The 21206-nt window shown below is 38.8% G+C and overlaps 1 protein-coding gene across 2 annotated transcripts in view; it reads left to right on the forward strand.

Annotated features, from left to right (window-relative positions):
• LOC133658773 (partitioning defective 6 homolog alpha-like) overlaps window positions 1-21206 on the forward strand; it is a 43246-nt gene that overhangs the window by 1999 nt on the left and 20041 nt on the right. For both annotated transcript variants that reach the window (XM_062061157.1, XM_062061158.1), the window contains exons 2-3: window positions 11251-11473; window positions 20652-20941. In XM_062061157.1, the coding sequence (XP_061917141.1) occupies window positions 11251-11473; window positions 20652-20941 (513 nt within the window). The remainder of the gene's footprint in view (window positions 1-11250; window positions 11474-20651; window positions 20942-21206) is intronic.

Here is a 21206-nt window from a genome sequence, read left to right on the forward strand (position 1 = left end):
TTGGTGTATTGTGATTATGTACAGTACAGGCCAAAAGTTTGGACACACCTTCTTATTCAATGCGTTTTCTTTATTTTCATGACTATTTACATTGTAGATTGTCACTGAAGGCATCAAAACTATGAATGAACACATGTGGAGTTATGTACTTAACAAAAAAAGGTGACATAACTGAATTGATTGATAGATTGAAACTTTTATTAGTAGATTGCACAGTACAGTATAGGGCTGGGCGATATGGCCTTTTTTAAATATCTGGATATGTTTAGGCCATGTGACGATACACGATATATATGTGGATATTTTGCCTTAGCCTTGAATGAACACTTGATGCATATAATCACAGCAGTATGATGATTCTATGTGTCTACATTAAAACATTCTTCATACTGCATTCAAGTATGCTACTTTTTTTTTACTTTCATGCAGAGAGGGAAATCACAACTAAGTCAATTTAGCAAAATAGTATTTATTAAACAGTTATTAAGCAGTGGCACAAACATTCATGTCATTTCCAAAACACAACGTGCAAGATTGTCAGGGACATTTTAAAACAAGCTATAAGTGCACTTTTGTGCATGATGTCACTAAGATGACATATCAAAACAACACTAAATTAAAGTGCCCTTTTTGTACAGAACGCCACTACAATAGTTAAAAACGCTTTTGTGCATGATGTCACACAAGATATTTCAATAACTGTCAAATAAAAATGAGCTGCATAATAGGTTCCTGCGGACGTTATCTCCTGTTGTTGACTTTTTTTTTTTTCATGCGGTGTTGATGTGGAAATAGTTGCTTGTTCATTTTGTTGGTGTGGCACCAACAAGATGTTGACATGCGGAGTTTCAAGCACTCCTCATTCTCTAGCGCAGACCTGGGCATTCTGCGGCCCGCGAGCCACATCCGGCCCTCTGTGCGTCCCTGTCCGGCCCGCGTGAGGCCAATCATAAATTACAAAATACATTTTAAAAAGTCGAGTGTGCAATACAACGGTGCTGCTTTTGTTTTGAAAAGCGTTATTTGTATTACTTCCGTGTGGACGTATGCGCGTGCGTGATTGTGAGTGTATGTGAACAGCTGCAATCACAAATTACAAAATAAAGTTGAAAAAACATGTATGTCGTGCGCGCAATACAACTGTGCTGCTTTTATTTTGAAAAGTGTTATTCATGGGCGTATGTCCATCTGTAACCTGTGAGTGAAGGTGCACAGCGACAAGTGATGCACGGTTTACACCCGAGACGCTAAAAAGAGAAAAGTTGATGAGGAATGGCGTGTTTTCAACAAGACATGGACTGCCAAGCAACGTTCCCTCTAAGGTGTGCGCCTGCGCAATTGCGCACTGCTCAAGAGTCCTCTGCGCACAGCAAATTTATGCTGCGCACCAAATCAAACCCATCTGAATTCTAAACAAAATAAACGCATTTATTCTGTGTAATTTTGCAATGCAATTCTGAGTGACGGTGACAACAAGCGGCCTTAACGGTGTTCGTCAACACCGTTCAATTATTGTAACGTCTATCGAGATGCTTCGAGGACAGGAATTATATCGATCACTTTATTGAGCAAAACTGTTTATATTCGGCCATAACCACACCAAAAAAATGAGTAAAAAACGTCTATCTCGAAAAACTAGTCATTTTCTGCCGTACAAACCAGGCCAAAACCAACTTGTTATCTGTCACCAACACACATACCACTAAACCACTGGTGCGTTTATGGCCACACAAAAAGTCGGACAACTCAAACACCACACAAAGTTACACTATGACTCCTCAGTCATACGTGTGCTTATTTTCCTGTCATTTATTATTAATGTTAATTTATTTTATATTAATCATGGAATGCTGTTACTAGAGAAAGTTACAGGAATGCACACTTCATCCTATGCTTACATTTCATTGTGCAACATGAGGATGTTTAAGGGGAACTAAATGTGATCTCTGAGAGGGGTACAAATGATTTCCAAAGCAGTGCTTTTGGTATAAAGTTAAGTTAGGTTAAATGAAAGTATTATTATTATTAATTATTATTATTATTATTATTATTATTATTATTTATTTTACGGTATACACAGTATCAAAAATAATATTGAGCAAAATTTAATTGAAATATTGTCGATGTGGACCTCCAGCAGTGCTCGGGTTGCTCATGCGGCCCCCGGTAAAAATTAATTGCCCACCCCTGCTCTAGCGGGTGACTTTTCAAATGATGCTACATTAGCAGTGCTGCAACTTTTTGTAGCAACGCTTTTGCCGCATAAATGTTGAACATATTCCCGCTAGAAGCCAAACCACCGCCAGACGATGGACCCCTGCTGTTTTTCTTGGGAATTAATCCTTCCTCCATTTGTTACCAGATTCGCACCTTCTCTCTCTCGTATTACCACCCGCACCTCACCGTTAGCATCACAGCTAATGTTACCATGTTGCTACCTCTCTGCTCCGCGGGAGCGTGTGACGTTGCACACGTGACGTGTGTAAGAAGGTGCGCTTGGTTTACGTCTCTATGAGAAGGAGAGACAAGAAAGAGTGGGAAACGCATGCAGTTTAATGCCCGCAGCTAAAAGCAACTGCGTGAGAACGTATACTCCAATATCACCATATAGTCATTTTCTATATCGCACAGAGACAAACCCGCGATATATAGAGTATATCCATATATCGCCCAACCCTAGTACAGTACATATTCCGTACAATTGACCACTAAATGGTAACACCCGAATACGTTTTTCAACTTGTTTAAGTCGGGGTCCACGTTAATCAATTCATGAAAACATGTTTTATATTCTAGTTTCTTCAAAATAGCCAATAAATAGTGTACATACTAGACAACTTTTCTTTTATTAGTAAGTAAACAAACAAAGGCTCCTAATTAATCTGCTGACGTATGCAGTAACATATTGTGTCATTTATCTACCTATTATTTTGTCAACAACATAAAAAGGACAAGCGGTAGAAAATGGATGGATGGATGGAATATAAAGGACAAGCTGTAAAAAATAATTATTAATCTACTTGTTCATTTACTGTTAATATCGGCTTACTTTCTCTTTTAACATGTTCTATCTACACTTCTGTTAAAATGTAATAATCACTTATTCTTCTGTTGTTTGATACTTTACATTAGTTTTGGATGATACCACAAATTTGGGTATCGATCCGATACCAAGTAGTTACAGGATCATACATTGGTCATATTCAAAGTCCTCATGTGTCCAGGGACATATTTCCTGAGTTTATAAACATAATATGCTTTTTAAAAAAAGGAAAAATATTTTGTGATGCTAAAAAATATCGATGTAATCATATTAGTATCGACTCGATACGCTTCTGATACTTCAAGGTATCATTACAGTGGATGTCAGGTGTAGATGCACCCATGGCGTTTGTTTACATTGAGACGCTGGTGAGCTACGGTGTGTAGTGAAGCATGTTTAGCTATTCCTCGTCCTGCAGGGATGATACTTGTAAGAAACTTACCTTATATGTCGCCATGGAGACAGGGATTATTGATTTAGAAGTAGCTAAAACATTGCCGACTGCGAATGGACTTTAGCTGCTAGCTAGCTAGCCATGTCTTAAAGCACCTCATCCTGAGGGCGTTTCAGTGTTGTAGCTTCACCTTTATTGTTAGTTTTTAAGCCAAAATGCGTCCATTCTCCCTTTTCTGTCTTGTAAGTACTCCGCATTTGTCTGCTTGTAAGTACTCCGTAATTGTGCGCTGCCGAACATGCTCCTCTGCTGGTAAAACCAGCCATGTCATGACGCGACGACGACGGGGGGGGGGGACCGGTACTTTTTAGAGGCGGTATAATACCGAAAATGATTCATTAGTATGGGGGTACTATACTAGTACCGGTATACCGTACAACCCTAGTGCAAAGTATGCCAAATGTAATGTTTGTTCCTTGTGTAACCCAGTTGGTTCGGCCCCCTCTGCCACCGTTGCTTTAAATGGGTTGCGAACCCTGGTTGCTGGTATGAGAGGCGAGTGTGCTGACTAAAAGGCCAGGCTAATAGCCCGGCCTCCAGCACTACTCTTTAAGTCGTCGGGGAGTGCGATTTACTAACGTACTTGCCCAGTTACTCTGGCTGACCTCCGTTACACATGTTTCAATAAAGCAGTAACAGCAGCTTTCAGCTACAACTCTTTATTTACAACTATGCAGGCTACTCGTACTGGACTTGTATTGTCACTTTTATTTCCGGTTCCACTTTAATCACTTAGACTGGGGATCAGCAACCCGCGGCTCTTTAGTGCTGCCTGATTGGCTCCCTGGAACATTTTTAAAAAAGGATTGAAAATGGAAAAAGATGGGGGGAAAAGTATTATTTTGTTTTAGTATGTTTTTTGTTTGAGGACAAACATGACACAAACCCTCCCAATTGTTAGAACTACCACTGTTTAATATGTATGTGTGTATGCTTTGCTGATTTGGTGAACATCGCTTTGTCCTACTAATTTCGGCGGTTCTTCAACTCACCATAGTGTGGACTGTGACGCAACAGTTTGTTTACATGTAAAATCTTCCACTCCTTCTTTGTCTCATTTTGTCCACCAATAAAAACACCTTGTGAAAGCACAAAGGTGCACTTTGTTTATGTTATTGACTTGTTGGCGTGCTAATCAGGCATGACTGCAAGCTAATCCATGCTAACATGCTATTTAGACTAGCTGTATGTACATATTGCATCATTATGCCTCAATTGTAGGTATATTTGAGCTCATTTAATATCCTTTACTTTTATCCTGTTTGTATATAATTAAGTTTTTCATGTCTCATGACACATTATCTGTATGTAATATTGGCTGCATGTCAGATAGTTGTTTGTGTGCTATGTTGTTCCAGACCACAGCAAACATTACCTAGCTTGCCAAAGATTGTAATAAATCCATTAAAAGAAGACAGCCTTAACTTGGACACACACATCTATACCTTTGGTCATTAAACGCCAGTCATTTCCAGGAGTTATCTCACCTTCTGAGTAGCCTCTGATGTACTAATGCTTTCTAATGTAATAAATATTACATTTCAACATTTCTGTTAACAAAAATTTGCCTGCGACACATAGTCATTTTGATAGTAGGCATATAGACACTTAGGTCATGTGTTGCCTTCATTATAAAACTTTTAATTTTTTGCAGCTCCAGACAGATTTGTTTTTTGTATATTTGGTCCAATATGACTCTCTCAATGTTTTTGGTTGCCAACCTCTGACTTAGACTTTTGGGTAATGTACTCTACACGTAGCAACACACAGAAAACCTGCAGAAACAATCTAACCTTTAGCATTTCATAAGTGCTAAGAACTTGAAGACAGCTTAGAGACACTCTTTCGTCATTTGGAAACACTTTGCCCTCCTAGTGAAATATGTAAACCAGTGGTGTTCAAAGTGTAGCCCAGAGGCCATTTGTAGAAGGCAAATTTTTTGGGGCCCTTACAGTACATTAAAAAAAACCTTCAAAAATGGAAACAGCAAAAAAGGCTGTGTAATGAGAAAAAGATAAAAATGCTGTGGTGAAGAAAGCGACGTACAGAGTGAACCCTTGCACCCTCTTTGATGACGACAGACGAAAACAAACACACACGGACATGGCAATTCATCCATGCCAGCAAAGTTATTGAGTTCATCTTAATTTATTGTTCGATAAGGTCTAATTTTAGCTGTGTCCAACAAATTTGGCAACAAACGTCTCTTCAAGACAGCGTGGCAAATGTCCTGCCACATAACTAAGCCGCTTTTGAGTCTCTAATCTTTGCTTCTATGGAGGCGAATAAACTGGTCTATACAATTACTATTATCACTGGAGGACTACAGAACAATGAAAACAATACAATATAATACACAGTAATATACGCTTAGCTTTATCACTAATAGCACCGGTGCTACGAAATGAAACATATTAGTAGCACAGAATTGTTTTTGTTGCACAGAACATTTTTGGTAGCAATATGAAATGTCTTAAATATCACACTTTCATTATTAACACCTAAGCATGGTACACATATAGACACAACGCCATCATAAGCCTACTCTAATGCTCAATTAAAAACAGGTACCAACAAGTAAGAAAAATAGGTTTTGCATAATGAGATCCCAACTTAAGAGGTGTTTTGAGATAAGAAAATAGCTTTGAAATTAATATAAGAAAAGTCAAATATAACTTCCAATCTTCATTAAAGAAACATTCAGCTATGCTCAATTCTTCAGCTAAGAAAAACACAAAAGAACAAAATGTGGAATAAAAAGAGGACATGTTTATACGTCAGCAGCAACATGAAAATACTTGACCTTTAACAATGGTGTTTTTATAGGTAAACATTATTACTGGACAAATATTTTAGCCAGGAACACCAACCTGTCAGGTCCTTCATGATGCTGTGTTCTGAAAATTACTTTTAAAAAGTACTTCATTATAGTTACTCGTTACTTCACCAATAATCTAATTGAAATACTAACAAAATTAATCTTTTAATAAGTGTAATTAATTACTAGGGAAATTAACTAATGTGTTATTTAAAAAATAAACTTCAAATATTAGGCATAATGCAGTTTCATATGGATGGATATATATGAGAGCAATGTGTGTGCCTGTTGTCTAATGGCGTGTGACGTCAGCGAGTCCACTCAGTAGTCATGCTTGAGATGTTTTTGTTAGCTTAGCAGGCTAGGAGCGGCAGTTTGTCAACTCTGACGGCAGCTCTTTTGAATCTTTCACTGGTTTGTGTCACCTCTGCTTAATAAATAGATCGAATGTGCTTCCATATCTGTGTGTTCTTGTCTTTAAACGGGATATTATTTAAATGGCAAGTTTGTCACTTCTATCATTGATTGACAATATTCCCTCTGAACCTCGCAGTCACGAGGGCGCAGTGCAGTTTGTGTCAAGTGGTGGTGAAAAAAACATGATCTTTTACTGACCAGTTCCTTCAACTAGGATCTAGTTTCATCCATGTTGGAACGATCACTACGTTTCCATGCAGTAAATTAGTCAGATTTTTCAAATAGTTTTTTTGTATTTCCATACCTACATGTCACGTCCGAGTGTCCATGCACACTCTCAAATGCTTGTTTTGGTCATACACCATGTGCCTTCCGTGTACAGGAGCGCGCTTATTTCATTTTAGCGTGGATAACTGAATTACTTTCACAGTTGACCTATGACGTCACACTAGGATTTGCGGATCCTTACAACTTGTTTTGACTGATGTCCGCTGTAATATTGGCACACATGACTAATATTACGTCTCTAATGGCTGTGCTGATGTTAAAGGCCTACTGAAATGATTTTTTTTTATTTAAACGGGGATAGCAGATGCATTCTATGTGTCATACTTGATCATTTAGCGATATTGCCATATTTTTGCTGAAATGATTTAGTAGAGAACATCGACGATAAAGTTTGCAACTTTTGGTCGCTGACAAAAAAAGCCTTGCCTGTACCGGAAGTAGCGTGACGTCGCAGGTTGAAGGGCTCCTCACATTTCCCCATTGTTTACAAGCGATTCGGACCGAGAAAGCGACGATTACCCCATTAATTTGAGCGAGGATGAAAGATTTGTGGATGAGGAACGTGAGAGTGAAGGACTAGAGTGCAGTGCAGGACGTATCTTTTTTTGCTCTGACCGTAACTTAGGTAAAAGGGCTCATTGGATTCCACACTTTCTCCTTTTTCTATTGTGGATCACGGATTCGTATTTTAAACCACCTCGGATACTATATCCTCTTGAAAATGAGAGTCGAGAACGCGAAATGGACATTCACAGTGACTTTTATCTCCACGACAATACATCGGTGAAGCACTTTAGCTACGGAGCTAACGTGACAGCATCGTGCTTAAATGCAGATAGAAACAAAATAAATAAGCCCCTGACTGGAAGGATAGACAGAAGATCAACAATATTACTATCAGGAGACACCGAACCAAACACTGGACCTGTAACTACACGGTTAATGCTGTGCCGCCTGTCGAAGCCTAGCAATGCTGTTGCTAACGACGCCATTGAAGCTAACTTAGCTACGGGACCTCGTCAGAGCTCTGATAAAAACATTAGCGCTCCACCTACGCCAGCCCTCATCTGCTCATCAACACCCGTGCTCACCTGCGTTCCAGCGATAGACGGCGCAACGCAGGACTTCACCCGATCATCGATGCGGTCGGCGGCTAGCGTCGGATAGCGCGTCTGCTATCCATCTCAAAGTCCTCCTGGTTGTGTTGCTGCAGCCAGCCGCTAATACACCGATCCCACCTACAGCTTTCTTCTTTGCAGTCTCCATTGTTCATTGAACAAATTGCAAAAGATTCACCAACACAGATGTCCAGAATACTGTGGAATTTTGTGATGAAAACAGAGCTGTTTGTATTGAGATACAATGTGTCCGAATACTTCCGTTTCAACCATTGACGTCACGCGCAAACGTCAATCATACGTAGACGTTTTCAACCGGAAGTTCCCCGGAAAATTTAAAATTGCACTTTATAAGTTAACCCGGCCGTATTGGCATGTGTTGCAATGTTAAGATTTCATCATTGACATATAAACTATCAGACTGCGTGGTCGGTAGTAGTGGGTTTCAGTAGGCCTTTAAATAGCAGACAGCATCAAGAAATTATCTTGGATTGCGCAATGGACATGACACCTCTACCTAAAATGTATCGGGGTGAATGAAAAGAAAGACAGTGGAAGAGTTTTTGCAAAGGAATTTGCGGACGAAAATCATTGAAACAAAACTTTTGAATGTCTCAAAGTTCATTCATAGGCTCTGTGGATTGATGGAACAAGTTTTAAATCCGGAGGAAACGACCGATTGTGTCCCAACTGATATCCAGAGGAAGGTTGCTATTGTTCTGGACTATCTTGCCCGTTGTGCAACAGGTTATAATCACTTGGCTTGCACAAATAGAGGTCTGTATACGCTTTGTTATTCGCCTTTGATATAACTGCTTTATTATCTTTCATCTCATATGTATTTTGTTCGGGAGTCTGAATTAAGCCGGCATTTTACATTTTCTTTAGCTACCTTCTTAAACAAATCTCAGTTTCTTTTTCTTCTTTTTTTGTGGTCTTCATTACAATTGTTGCTGTTTTCATTGAATGGTATGTGCTTCCGGGTTATATCACACGCCTTGAGACTGGCGCATGCACGGTACGAAGGGACCTCCCTGGCCGCACACACCCCCTGGAGAGATATGTTTTCCAATCGCGTGTGTTGGTCCGACTTTTCAGAAAGCGAATATGATTGGATTAAGGTGCTTTAATGGGTTGTAGGAGGCTAATTTAGAGCAGAACTATTTGAGAAATTGAACTAATTTAGTGCATGGACACGCACAGAGTGTGTGAGCTGCCCTGCTCCCCTCTGTGCGTGGCGCAGGGGAATAGACAAATCTCTCAGAGCGAGTGATCAATCACAGTCCATTTGGTTATGCTTATGAAAATTAATTCTACTTTTCTCAAATTTGGATGGATTTGTTTTAGAGCAAAATGCGATAAAAGGGTTGGAATCCCTTTCCTCACATGTGCGGCAGGGTTTTTTTTCGAAGTCGCACGGCCTATTTTTAGACGCATTTGCGAGTAAATTTGTTGCACCGTACAGCACTGTTACTATACAATGTATTTTATTTGTGTTAAAAATGAACTACACAATAAACAACCGCAGATGCACTAAAACAATTCAACATGTCCAAAAAGCAGTAGGAAAATTCAAATATGAGATATTAAGTGTCAGATATGGTATATCAGACACTGTTCTTAAGCAGTTTTTCCCTTGTTGTACATTTTATATACCATATGCTTATCAATTTTCTGAAACGGGAACACATTTGTAGAATGTCTTTGCTTCATCCATTATATAGTGTAATTCCATCATGGATGCACTAAATGCCTTCAATGCTCTGCATGCATACACATGTTTAGTAATATAAAAAACAATCAAATTCAGTTTTTCAGGTGTAATTTTTTTAAATTAAGTTTTTTATCCTCTAGACCAGTGGTCCCCAACCACCGGGCCGCGGCCCGGTACCGGTCCGCGGACCGATTGCTACCGGGCCGCGCAAGAAATTTAATTTTAAAAAAAATAATAAAAATTTTTAAATTTTTTTTTAATTAAATCAACATAAAAAACACAATATATACATTATACATAAATATAGATCAATACAGTCTGCAGGGATACAGTCCGTAAGCACACATGATTGTATTTCTTTATGAACAAATAAAATAAAATAATAATAATAATCCCCCCCCCGGTCCGTGGGACAAATTTTCAAGCGTTGACCGGTCCCCAGCTACAAAACGGTTGGGGACCACTGCTCTAGACCAGTGGTTCTTAACCTTGTTGGAGGTACCAAACCCTTCTTTAGTGAAACATACAATTTTTTTTTATTTTTTTTTCAAATTCAAGACAAAGTTATATGTTTTTGGTAACACTTTAGTATGGGGAACATATTCTAAGTAACCAATCCTTAATTTAGATTTTTTTGGACACTAGGGGAACGTATTCTAAGTAACAAAGACTTATCATCCAAAACTAATGTAAAGTATCAAAGAAGAGAAGAATAAGTGATTATTACATTTCAACAGAAGTGTAAATAGAACATGTTAAAAGAGAAAGTAAGCAGATATTAACAGTAAATGAACAAGTAGATTAATAATTAATTTTCTACCACTTGTCCTTAATAATTTTGACAACATAATAGAATAGAAAATGACACAATATGTTATTTCAGACCTTTGTTTGTTTACTTACTAATAAAGATAAGTTGTCTTGTATGTTCACTATTTTATTTAAGGACAAACTTGCAATAAGAAACATATGTTTAATGAACCGTAAGATTTTTTGGTTAAAATAAAGCCAATAATGCAATTTTTTGTGGTCCCAATTATTTAGAAAAGTATCAAAAAGTACCGAAAAGCATCGAAATACATTTTGGTACCGGTACCAAAATGTCGGTATCGGGACAACACTACAAGGTAGCGTACAGTTCAAACTTATATCTGTCAGCAAACTCCATATGGAAGCGCTACAAACTAAAACATGGCTGGTGGGGATAAGACGCAGTCAAAATGGAGACACATAATAAGACAGACCACAAACCGGCATGTCTTCAGGAGACTGTCAGAATGCGGCTTGAAGATGGTCTGTAAAACATCTTTGCAAAATTTTGACTGAAGAACTAACTAAAAAAATCACAATATGACCCATTTAAAATATGTTTTTCTCATCTGCTTGTTGTGTTTGCAGTTTGAAGCAGAATACCGTCGCTTCGCTTTCAAGAGGAACTGCCCAGGTGGCTTCCAGGAGTTTTACAGCCTCCTTCAAACTATACATCGCATCCATGATGTCGACATGCTATTGGGATACGCCGATGACTCTGGGGACCTCCTTCCAATCAACAATGAGGACAACTTTCACAAAGCTGTCATGTCAGCAAATCCCTTGCTTCGCATTATCATAACCAAGAAAGGTAAGACTGAGGCATTATTAGATCGCTTGCTAATTTGGGAGTTTCAATTTCACATGCGTGATATTGTTCAAAATAGGTTTAAGTGATAAAGATATGAATTTGGCCAACAATAGAGCTTTAAAGGCCTACTGAAAGCCACTACTACCGACCACGCAGTCTGATAGTTTATATATCAATGATGAAATCTTAACATTGCAACACATGCCAATACGGCCGGGTTAACTTATAAAGTGCAATTTTAAATTTCCCAGGACACTTCCGGTTGAAAACGTCTATGTATGATGACGTTTGCGCGTGACGTTGATGGTTGAAGCGGAAGTATTCGGACACATTGTATCACAATACAAACAACTCTGTTTTTATCGCAAAATTCCACAGTATTCTGGACATCTGTGTTGGTGAATCTTTTGCAATTTGTTTAATGAACAATGGAGACTGCAAAGGAGAAAGCTGTAGGTGGGATCGGTGTATTAGCGGCTGGCTGCAGCAACATAACCAGGAGGACTTTGAGTTGGATAGCAGACGCGCTATCCGACGCTAGCCGCCAACCGCATCGATGATCGGGCGAAGTCCTTCGTCGCGCCGTCGATCGCTGGAACGCAGGTGAGCACCGGTGTTGATGAGCAGATGAGTGCTGGCGTAGGTGGAGCGCTAATGTTTTTATCATAGCTATGACGAGATCCCGTAGCTAAGTTAGCTTCAATGGCGTCGTTAGCAACAACATTGCTAGGCTTCGACAGGCGGCACAGCATTAACCGTGTAGTTACAGGTCCAGTGTTTGGTTCAGTGTCTCCTGATAGTAGTATTGTTGATCTTCTGTCTATCCTTCTAGTCAGGGGCTTATTTCTTTTGTTTCTATCTGCATTCAAGCACGATGCTATCACGTTAGCTCCGTAGCTAAAGTGCTTCACCGATGTATTGTCGTGGAGATAAAAGTCACTGTGAATGTCCATTTCACGTTCTCGACTCTCATTTTCAAGAGGATATAGTATCCGAGGTGGTTTAAAATACAAATCCGTGATCCACAATAGAAAAAGGAGAAAGTGTGGAATCCAATGAGCCCTTTTACCTAAGTTACGGTCAGAGCGAAAATAGATACGTCCTGCACTGCACTCTAGTCTTTCACTCTCACGTTCCTCATCCACAAATCTTTCATCCTCGCTCAAATTAATGGGGTAATCGTAGCTTTCTCGGTCCGAATCGCTCTCGCTGCTGGTGTAAACAATGGGAAAATGTGAGGAGCCCTTCAACCTGTGACATCACGCTACTTTATCGTCGATGTTCTCTACTAAATCCTTTCAGCAAAAATATGGCAATATCGCGAAATGATCAAGTATGACACATAGAATGGATCTTCTATCCCCGTTTAAATAAAAAAAATTCATTTCAGTAGGTTATATTGTGATAATGCATGTTGATGACACATGCTAGCTGTGTCCTGCAAATCTGACTAGCGAACAAAGGCATGCTCAACACACTGTAGACACTTCTAAGTCAGCAACCATTGCCTCCATGGCGGCAAATAAACTGTTCATATAAATATCATCCCTTGAGGACGAGCAAGGGCTAAACATGCTACTCTACACACGATAGGAGGATATGCTAACCGCTAATCGGTTAGGTGGGCGGATTGATACAAATATCGACAGTAACGATACTAAGGATAATAACATTCATTGGTCCATACTACAGAGATAAGATCAATATTTTTTAATGTCAGGAAGTGATTAAAATATTGATTTAGCATTTTAGGTGAGTGTGCCTTTTGTAACCATAGGAATTGTTATATGTATTAATGTTGAGTGACAGACCACAGGCCTTTTGAATGTTGACAGCTACCGATGTCTGTGTAGTGTGTACCATAGAAATAAAAAGACTTATGAGCAAGGGTAATACTTAATCGTCCAGTTTGGAGTGTCAAGAGACAGATTTAACTGAAACACATTCATGCAAAGTGTTTTGGTATCACGCAAACGCACGCGATAGAGTGATGTCAGACGGCGTCTATAGAGAGACCTGTCAGTGGATGCTATATTGCTTCAAATCAACTTCATGGATTATTATATTATTTAAAATGTTAACTTTTTTTGAGTGGACTAATATTGGCCTATAGATTACTAGATCACGCTAGCGGCAATTGTGAGGATAGCGCATTCACTTCAAAATGACACTAACTTCTTTTAGCCTGCGTGACTTTGAGGGGCTTTTGAGGAAGAAAAATTGTTTTTACACGTTTTTTGTATAGTATTGCTTCCCATTTGTGATTATTCCAGGCTGATATTTCATGCGTAGCAGCGGTAACTGAAGTGAATGTGACAGCGTCTCATAATTACAAAAAAAATACAGAAAGACGTATTATTTGTCCAAAATCTTGTCCTCCCGCACCGAACCAATTAGGAACCAGTTCCAAAAATACTGGTTCCCAAAGTACTGGCCCTGGAACTACTTTGTATTGGATCGATACCCACATTTGTTGTATCGCCCAGAACTAAAGTAGCCAAACAACAAAGGAATAAGTGATTATTACTTTTTAACAGATGTGTATATATACCGCACATCACTAACAATCACTTTATTAAAATGAACAACAAAGCCACAGATGTCTCTCCTTGAAAGCAAACACACACTCAGGCCTTCTCCTAGTTTTACATTCTCATCCAATCACCAGTCATGACACATTAAAAGACTCTCAAACTGTCGAAAAATACAATTCTTTATGCAGAAACGTACTAAAACAAAGATTGACATTAAAAATTTTTTTTCACATTTCCTCCATACGAGTGCTAAAAAAAGTCCATCGATACAAGTGGAGTTTAAAAAAATGTGTGTCCACACAAAAATCCATTCACCAGCTGTACATTTTGTCTAAGCCAGAAAAAGCAACCACAGACAACTAGAACATACAGATTGCAACATATAACCAGGACATATAACCAGGGACGGCGTGGCGAAGTTGGTAGAGTGTCTGTGCCAGCAATCGGAGTGTTGCTGGTTACTGGGGTTCAATTCCCACCTTCTACCTTCCTAGTCACGTCCGTTGTGTCCTTGGGCAAGACACTTCACCCTTTGCCTCTGATGGCTGCTGGTTAGCGCCTTGCATGGCAGCTCCCGCCATCAGTGTGGGAATGGGTAAATGTGGAAATACTGTCAAAGCGCTTTGAGTACCTTGAAGGTAGAAAAGCGCTATACAAGTATAACCCATTTATCATTTATCATTATATCATGAATATATTGACATATTAAATGTATAATTGCATGTATATTATCTTTCCAATCTGTGCACTCTTAGACAAAGTCTAATTTCCCGCATTTTTAAGAGGAACTGCACTTTTTTTGGTGTTTAGCCTATCATTCACAATCATTATGAAAGACATGACGACAGATGTTTTTTTGTAATGCTTTCTAACATAAATAAAAGTCCAGTTACAGCGAAGCCAATTCAAGCTCCTCTATTTAGCCCATAAAGTCCAATAAACAACCATTCAGAAAGTGCCAACAATACTCCATTTACTTTTCGAGATTTGAATATTAACCAAGTATTAGTGATATTGTTATTACAAGCGCTAACGCAGACAAACTATTTATAGCGGCGCTGTGATCACAAGCCTGTGTACAATTTCTACATTAATGACTGGCCAGGTGTTTCCTCGTTTCCTTGTTCCCTGGAAGTTTATTGTAGATCATAAATTATGCTTCTCACCTGGGCCGAAGAAGTTTAAGGCCGTATTCCGACAAGTGGGTACATTTTGACAACCGTTTCGGACCCTGAGATGGCGAGAACGACACGAAGAGACGCTTGGTCCCACCCCCAGATCCCACCATCCCATCTTCACAAAGATTATGGTCATTCTTTATCTAAATAGGAATATATGAACATCCGAGCAGTCTGCATCCTAATTACAGCGGACGTTGCACAGTAAGTGATGTTTTATTATATTTGTTGGCTGTCACTAAGTCTGCAGTGAGTAATAATCAGTGACGAAGAGGAAAAAAAGCAAACGTGATGCGTTTTTGAAATTATGCTTAATATGACCAAAATACGTAAATATTAAATGTGACTATAAATGTGCTCGTTACTACATTACCGGCTTCCGCCCACCTCCAAAGACATGCACCAGATCTTAAGAAACCATTACTTTCTAGTTTTAATTACTCATATGAGACAGGTTTTTTGTCCAACACTCAAACAGAAGGTCTTATTTCCTTATTATTGAAACAGGAAATAAATGGTCAGTATAAAGACCCAGTTCATCTAAAAAATTGGAGACCAATAACACTGCAGTGTTATGATGCTAAAATCCTGGCAAAATGTTTGGCTACACGACTTAAGTCTGTTTTGTCAAATATTATTCACCAAGATCAATCAGGCTTCCTACAAGGAAGAAATATAGGAAACAATATTACACAGTTATTAGAAATTATAGAGAATTATAATATGGAAAATAAAAGAGGATTAATTTTTGTAGCCGACCTGGAGAAGGCTTTTGACAAAATTAGCTTGGATTTTATTTGTAAAAGCTTAGTTTTTTTCAATTTTGGCAACTCCGTATTACACTGGATCAAGACGCTATATAATAAAACTAATTGTAGAATTATCAATAATGGATACATCTCTGGGACAATACCTCTATTAAGAGGTCTAAAACAAGGGTGCCCTTTGTCTCCATACTTATTTATTATTGCTATGGAAATATTGGCGATTAAAGTTAGATTGAATAAAAATATTGAAGGGCTCAGTAATAATAATATTGAAAGTAAAATAACAATGTATGCAGACGATACAAGCTTCTTTATAAGCCCCAATCCTCATTGTCTGCAAAGCCTTCTTGATCTTTTGGACATATTTTCACAGCAATCTGGGCTTAAGCTAAATTATGATAAATGTAAAATATTAAGGATCGGAAATCTAAAGGGAACGTCCTTTCGAATGGAATGCAAAGTGCCTGTTTTGTGGACAGATGGACCAGTTAACATACTTGGTGTTGTTGTCCCAGAGGACCTGGAAGATCTAGGCTCAGTAAATTATGATAATCGACTAAGAAAGCTGGATAAAATTATGCAATTATGGAAAGGGAAATCCTTAACCTTGTATGGTAAAATATCTATTGTCAACTCGTTAATTATTCCTCAATTTATTTATTTGTTTTTGTCATTACCAGCTCCATCACAAAACTTTTTTAAGATTTATGAGCGGAGGGTCTTCGATTTTGTCTGGGACGGCAAACCAGAAAGGATTAAAAGAAAGGTTTTGTACAATGAATATGAATATGGGGGCTTGAAACTTCTCAACCTTGAAGCTATGTGTCTGTCTTTAAAAGCATCAATTGTTCCAAAGATGTATTTAAACACTGAGTGGTACACAAGTGTCCTGTTGGACAGAAAACATGTATTGTATCAAAAGAAATTGTATCCTTTTTTACAAGTGATCCCCTCCCATTTTCCTTATGTAGAGAGTCTGCTGGGAAACATGGCGGGGTTCATAAAGGAAACAATCCACTCATGGTGGTGTTTTCAATTTTATGTACCAGAAAAAAGAGATGATATTTTGCAGCAAATAATATGGATGAACTCTAATATTGTAATAGATGGAAAGCCTTTCTTTTGGAAAAATATGTTTGAAAGAGGAATCATTTTTGTCAATGACATTATCAATGAGAATGGAAAAATTATGAAATATGATGAATTTACAACTATGTATGGTGATGCTTGTTCAAGCTTTTCATTTAATCAACTAACTGGAGTCATTGGGAAAAGATGGAAACAAATTAATTATGGAACTACTAAATTATTAGTTTGTAAGCCCTTAATAAGAAATTCTAGTTGGCAAAAAGGAACTAAAATAAATAGAAAAATATATAAGTTTTATTTAATAAAGAAATCTTTGAAGGCTGCCCCATACAACACATATGGAAAATGGGAGGACTTTTTTGACTGCCCGTTGCCGTGGGATGCAATATTCAAATTAATCTACAAAACCACTATCGATGTGCAAAATCGTTATTTTCAAATTAAAACTATTTATAACTTCCTACCCACGGGAAAAATGTTAAAAATATGGAATATGACAGAGTCAGATGATTGCCGTTTTTGTTGTCAGGAGCCTGAATCCACCTTACATTTGTTTTGGTATTGTCATATTGTGTCTTCATTTTGGGTGGAAGTTGAAAAAATGTGTTTAAAGATTGGTTTGTTTATGAAGCTTGATGTGGTTTCTGTTATTTTAGGAGAGTTCATTGACAATCATGATTTAGTCAATTTAATTATAGTACTCGGTAAAAGGTTTATTTTTAAGGCAAAAAACAGATATTCACTTAGTATTTCTTTCTTTAAAACATTTATTCAGTATTTTTTAACTTTAGAAAATTATATGGTTGAAAACGATAATGATGCCAAAAAACATAAAAAAAGATGGGAAGTCCTCAAAGGCTTATTTTGAAAATGTAATTTTGTTTATATATGATATGCAATCTGTTGTTGTATTCCCTATTTTAAGTGTACATAAATGAAGGTATGTGTTGCTGACTTCGACTTGGATGTGATGTGGACTGTACATGGGTGCTTAATTTGAAAATGTATTTTTGTTTGTGGATTGTATGCAACCTGTTGTGATCCCTGGTTTTTGGTGTACATGGGTGAAGGTGTGTGTTGCTGAGCCCGATCTGGACGTAATCTGAACTGGACCTGGTTTTAAGAACCCTTTTGAACAATCTGATTTTATTGACAATCCGGTCTGGTGAAGTTAAGGTCCTTTGTTTGTTTTGTTTGAAAGTAAAACAAATTTAAAAACAATTACATAAAAAATAGTGATTAGTGAAAATGTTAGTGGACCAGCACCACACACAATCATGTGTGCTCGAATGACTGTGTCCCTTGCAGACTGTATTGTTCTATACTGTAGGAACCAGAAGTTGTTGTTTTTTTTAATAACAGAAAGAGACAGCTCCTTTTGTGTAAATGAGTGTGGATGAGTGTGAATGGGGGAGGGAGGGTTTTCTTGGGTTGATGCACTAATGGTAAGTGTATCTTGTGTTTTTTTTTAAATGTTGTTTGAAATAAAAAAAATAAAAATAAAATAAAAAAAAAAGACATGCACCTGGGGATGGGCCCCTCCCACCTCCAAAAACATGCACCTGGGGATAGGCCCCTCCCACCTCCAAAGACATGCACCTGGGGATAGACCCCTCCCACCTCCAAAGACATGCACCTGGGGATAGGTTGATTGGCAACACTAAATGGTCCCTAGTGTGTGAATGTTGTCTGTCTATCTGTGTTGGCCCTGTGATGAGGTGGCCACTTGTCCAGGGTGTACGCCGCCTTCCGCCCGAATGCAGCTGAGATAGGCCCCAGCGACCCCGAAAGAGACAAGCAGTAGAAAATGGATAGACTACATTACATATATACTTCATGTATAAAAAAAAACTCAATGGAGGTGTTTGGATGTTTTTTAAGGGCTCTATAGGTGAAATAGAGCAGCACCCATATGCTTCATTGTAAGCAGACTTTTAATCGCAATTATTTAATACTTAGATGCAAAAAAATGCAGTTCCCCTTTTAAAGGCCTACTGAAATTATTTTTTTAAATTTAAACGGGGATAGCAGATCCATTCTATGTGTCATACTTGATCATTTCGCAATATTGGCATATTTTTGCTGAAAGGATTTAGTAGAGAACATCGACGATAAAGTTCGCAACTTTTGGTCGCTGATAAAAAAAAGCCTTGCCTGTACCGGAAGTAGCGTGACGTCACAGGTTGAAGGGCTCCTCACATTTCCCCATTGTTTACACCAGCAGCGAGAGCGATTCGGACCGAGAAAGTGACGATTACCCCATTAATTTGAGCCAGGATGAAAGATTCGTGGATGAGGAACGTGAGAGTGAAGGACTAGAGTGCAGTGCAGGACGCATCTTTTTTCGCTCTGACCATAACTTAAGTACAAGCTGCCTCATTGGATTCCACACTCTCTCCTTTTTCTACTGTGGATCACGGATTTGTATTTTAAACCACCTCGGATACTATATCCTCTTGAAAATGAGAGTCGAGAACGCGAAATGAACATTCACAGTGACTTTTATCTCCACGACAATACATCGGCGAAGCACTTTAGCTACGGAGCTAGCGTGATAGCATCAGGCTTAACTGCAGATAGGAACAAAAGAAATAAACCCCTGACTGGAAGGATAGACAGAAAATCAACAATACTATTAAACCATGGACCTGTAACTACACGGTTAATGCTTTCCAGCCTGGCGAAGCTTAACAATGCTGTTGCTAACGACGCCATTGAAGCTAACTTAGCAACGGGACCTCACAGAGCTATGCTAAAAACATTAGCTCTCCACCTACGCCAGCCAGCCCTCATCTGCTCATCAACACCCGTGCTCACCTGCGTTCCAGTGATCGACGGAGCGACGAAGAACTTCACCCGATCATAGATGCGGTCGGCGGCTAGCGTCGGATAGCGCGTCTGCTATCCAAGTCAAAGTCCTCCTGGTTGTGTTGCTGCAGCCAGCCGCTAATACACCGATCCCACCTAAAGCTTTCTTCTTTGCAGTCTTCATTGTTCATTAAACAAATTGCAAAAGATTCACCAACACAGATGTCCAGAATACTGTGGAATTTTGCGATGAAAACAGAGCTTTTTGTATTGGATTCAATGTGTCCGAATACTTCCAATTCAACGATTGACGTCACGCGCATACGTCATCATACATAGATGTTTTCAACCGGAAGTTTAGCGGGAAATTTAAAATTGCACTTTATAAGTTAACCCGGCCGTATTGGCATGTGTTGCAATGTTAAGATTTCATCATTGATATATAAACTATCAGACTGCGTGGTCGGTAGTAGTGGGTTTCAGTAGGCCTTTAAGGGTAACGATTGTGTTGTGATAAAGTCATTGTGTAAAAGCCTAGAAGACAAATACTTAGGAGCTAAATATTTACAATTTTACATCAACCTCAAAAAGTCCTTTAAATTCAAGTTTATCTGTCTAGCTCGAGAGAAGACAACGTAGGTAATGCTAATCCCAATTCTGTAAATGTCCATACCTTTTATTTGGGAAACTGCGCCCGTCGCTGGCGAGATATGAGTCTGACAACCAATCCTGACGCTCTCTCACGGCACACTAACAACTACTGACTTTTCCCCCCTCTTCCTCTCTCTGATTTGTTTTCAAGAGGATGAGCCTGCACCTTTTCCAGACAACCCCCTCCAGAGGCGTAAAAAAGGCTTAGGTCTGTCAGTACTCCGTACCAATGGCTCATTGTCCATCCACTCAAAGAACAAACTTGGTCGCATGATTAGCCTACCACAGAACTTCCGTCAAATTTCATCAATCATTGACGTGGATATCTTACCTGAGACACATCGGCGCGTGCGGCTCCACAAGCATGGCACCCATAAACCACTGGGCTTCTATATCCGAGACGGGGTCAGCGTGCGAGTGACGCCACAAGGTGTCGAAAAGGTAAGATTCATCATTTTATATTAACATTGTACGTTGAATAACCATTTTGGGTGTCATTTGCAAGTTTTACATAGGACACTTTGCAGTTCCAATTAATAGATGGCCGTGGCGTATAGGCTAAGGTGTGTTGCCATATTCAGGAAGTAGTCTTTGCCATTAGTTAAATGTGCCAGTCTTGCCTTTTGTTGAGTCCTACAAAGTATTGTAAATGTTGTACCAGATGTTTGATTGTAACTTGCTTTTTACAGAGAATGTGCTAAAAGCG

The sequence above is a fragment of the Entelurus aequoreus genome, linkage group LG10 (genome assembly GCF_033978785.1).
Source record: "Entelurus aequoreus isolate RoL-2023_Sb linkage group LG10, RoL_Eaeq_v1.1, whole genome shotgun sequence".
NCBI lineage: Eukaryota > Metazoa > Chordata > Actinopteri > Syngnathiformes > Syngnathidae > Entelurus > Entelurus aequoreus.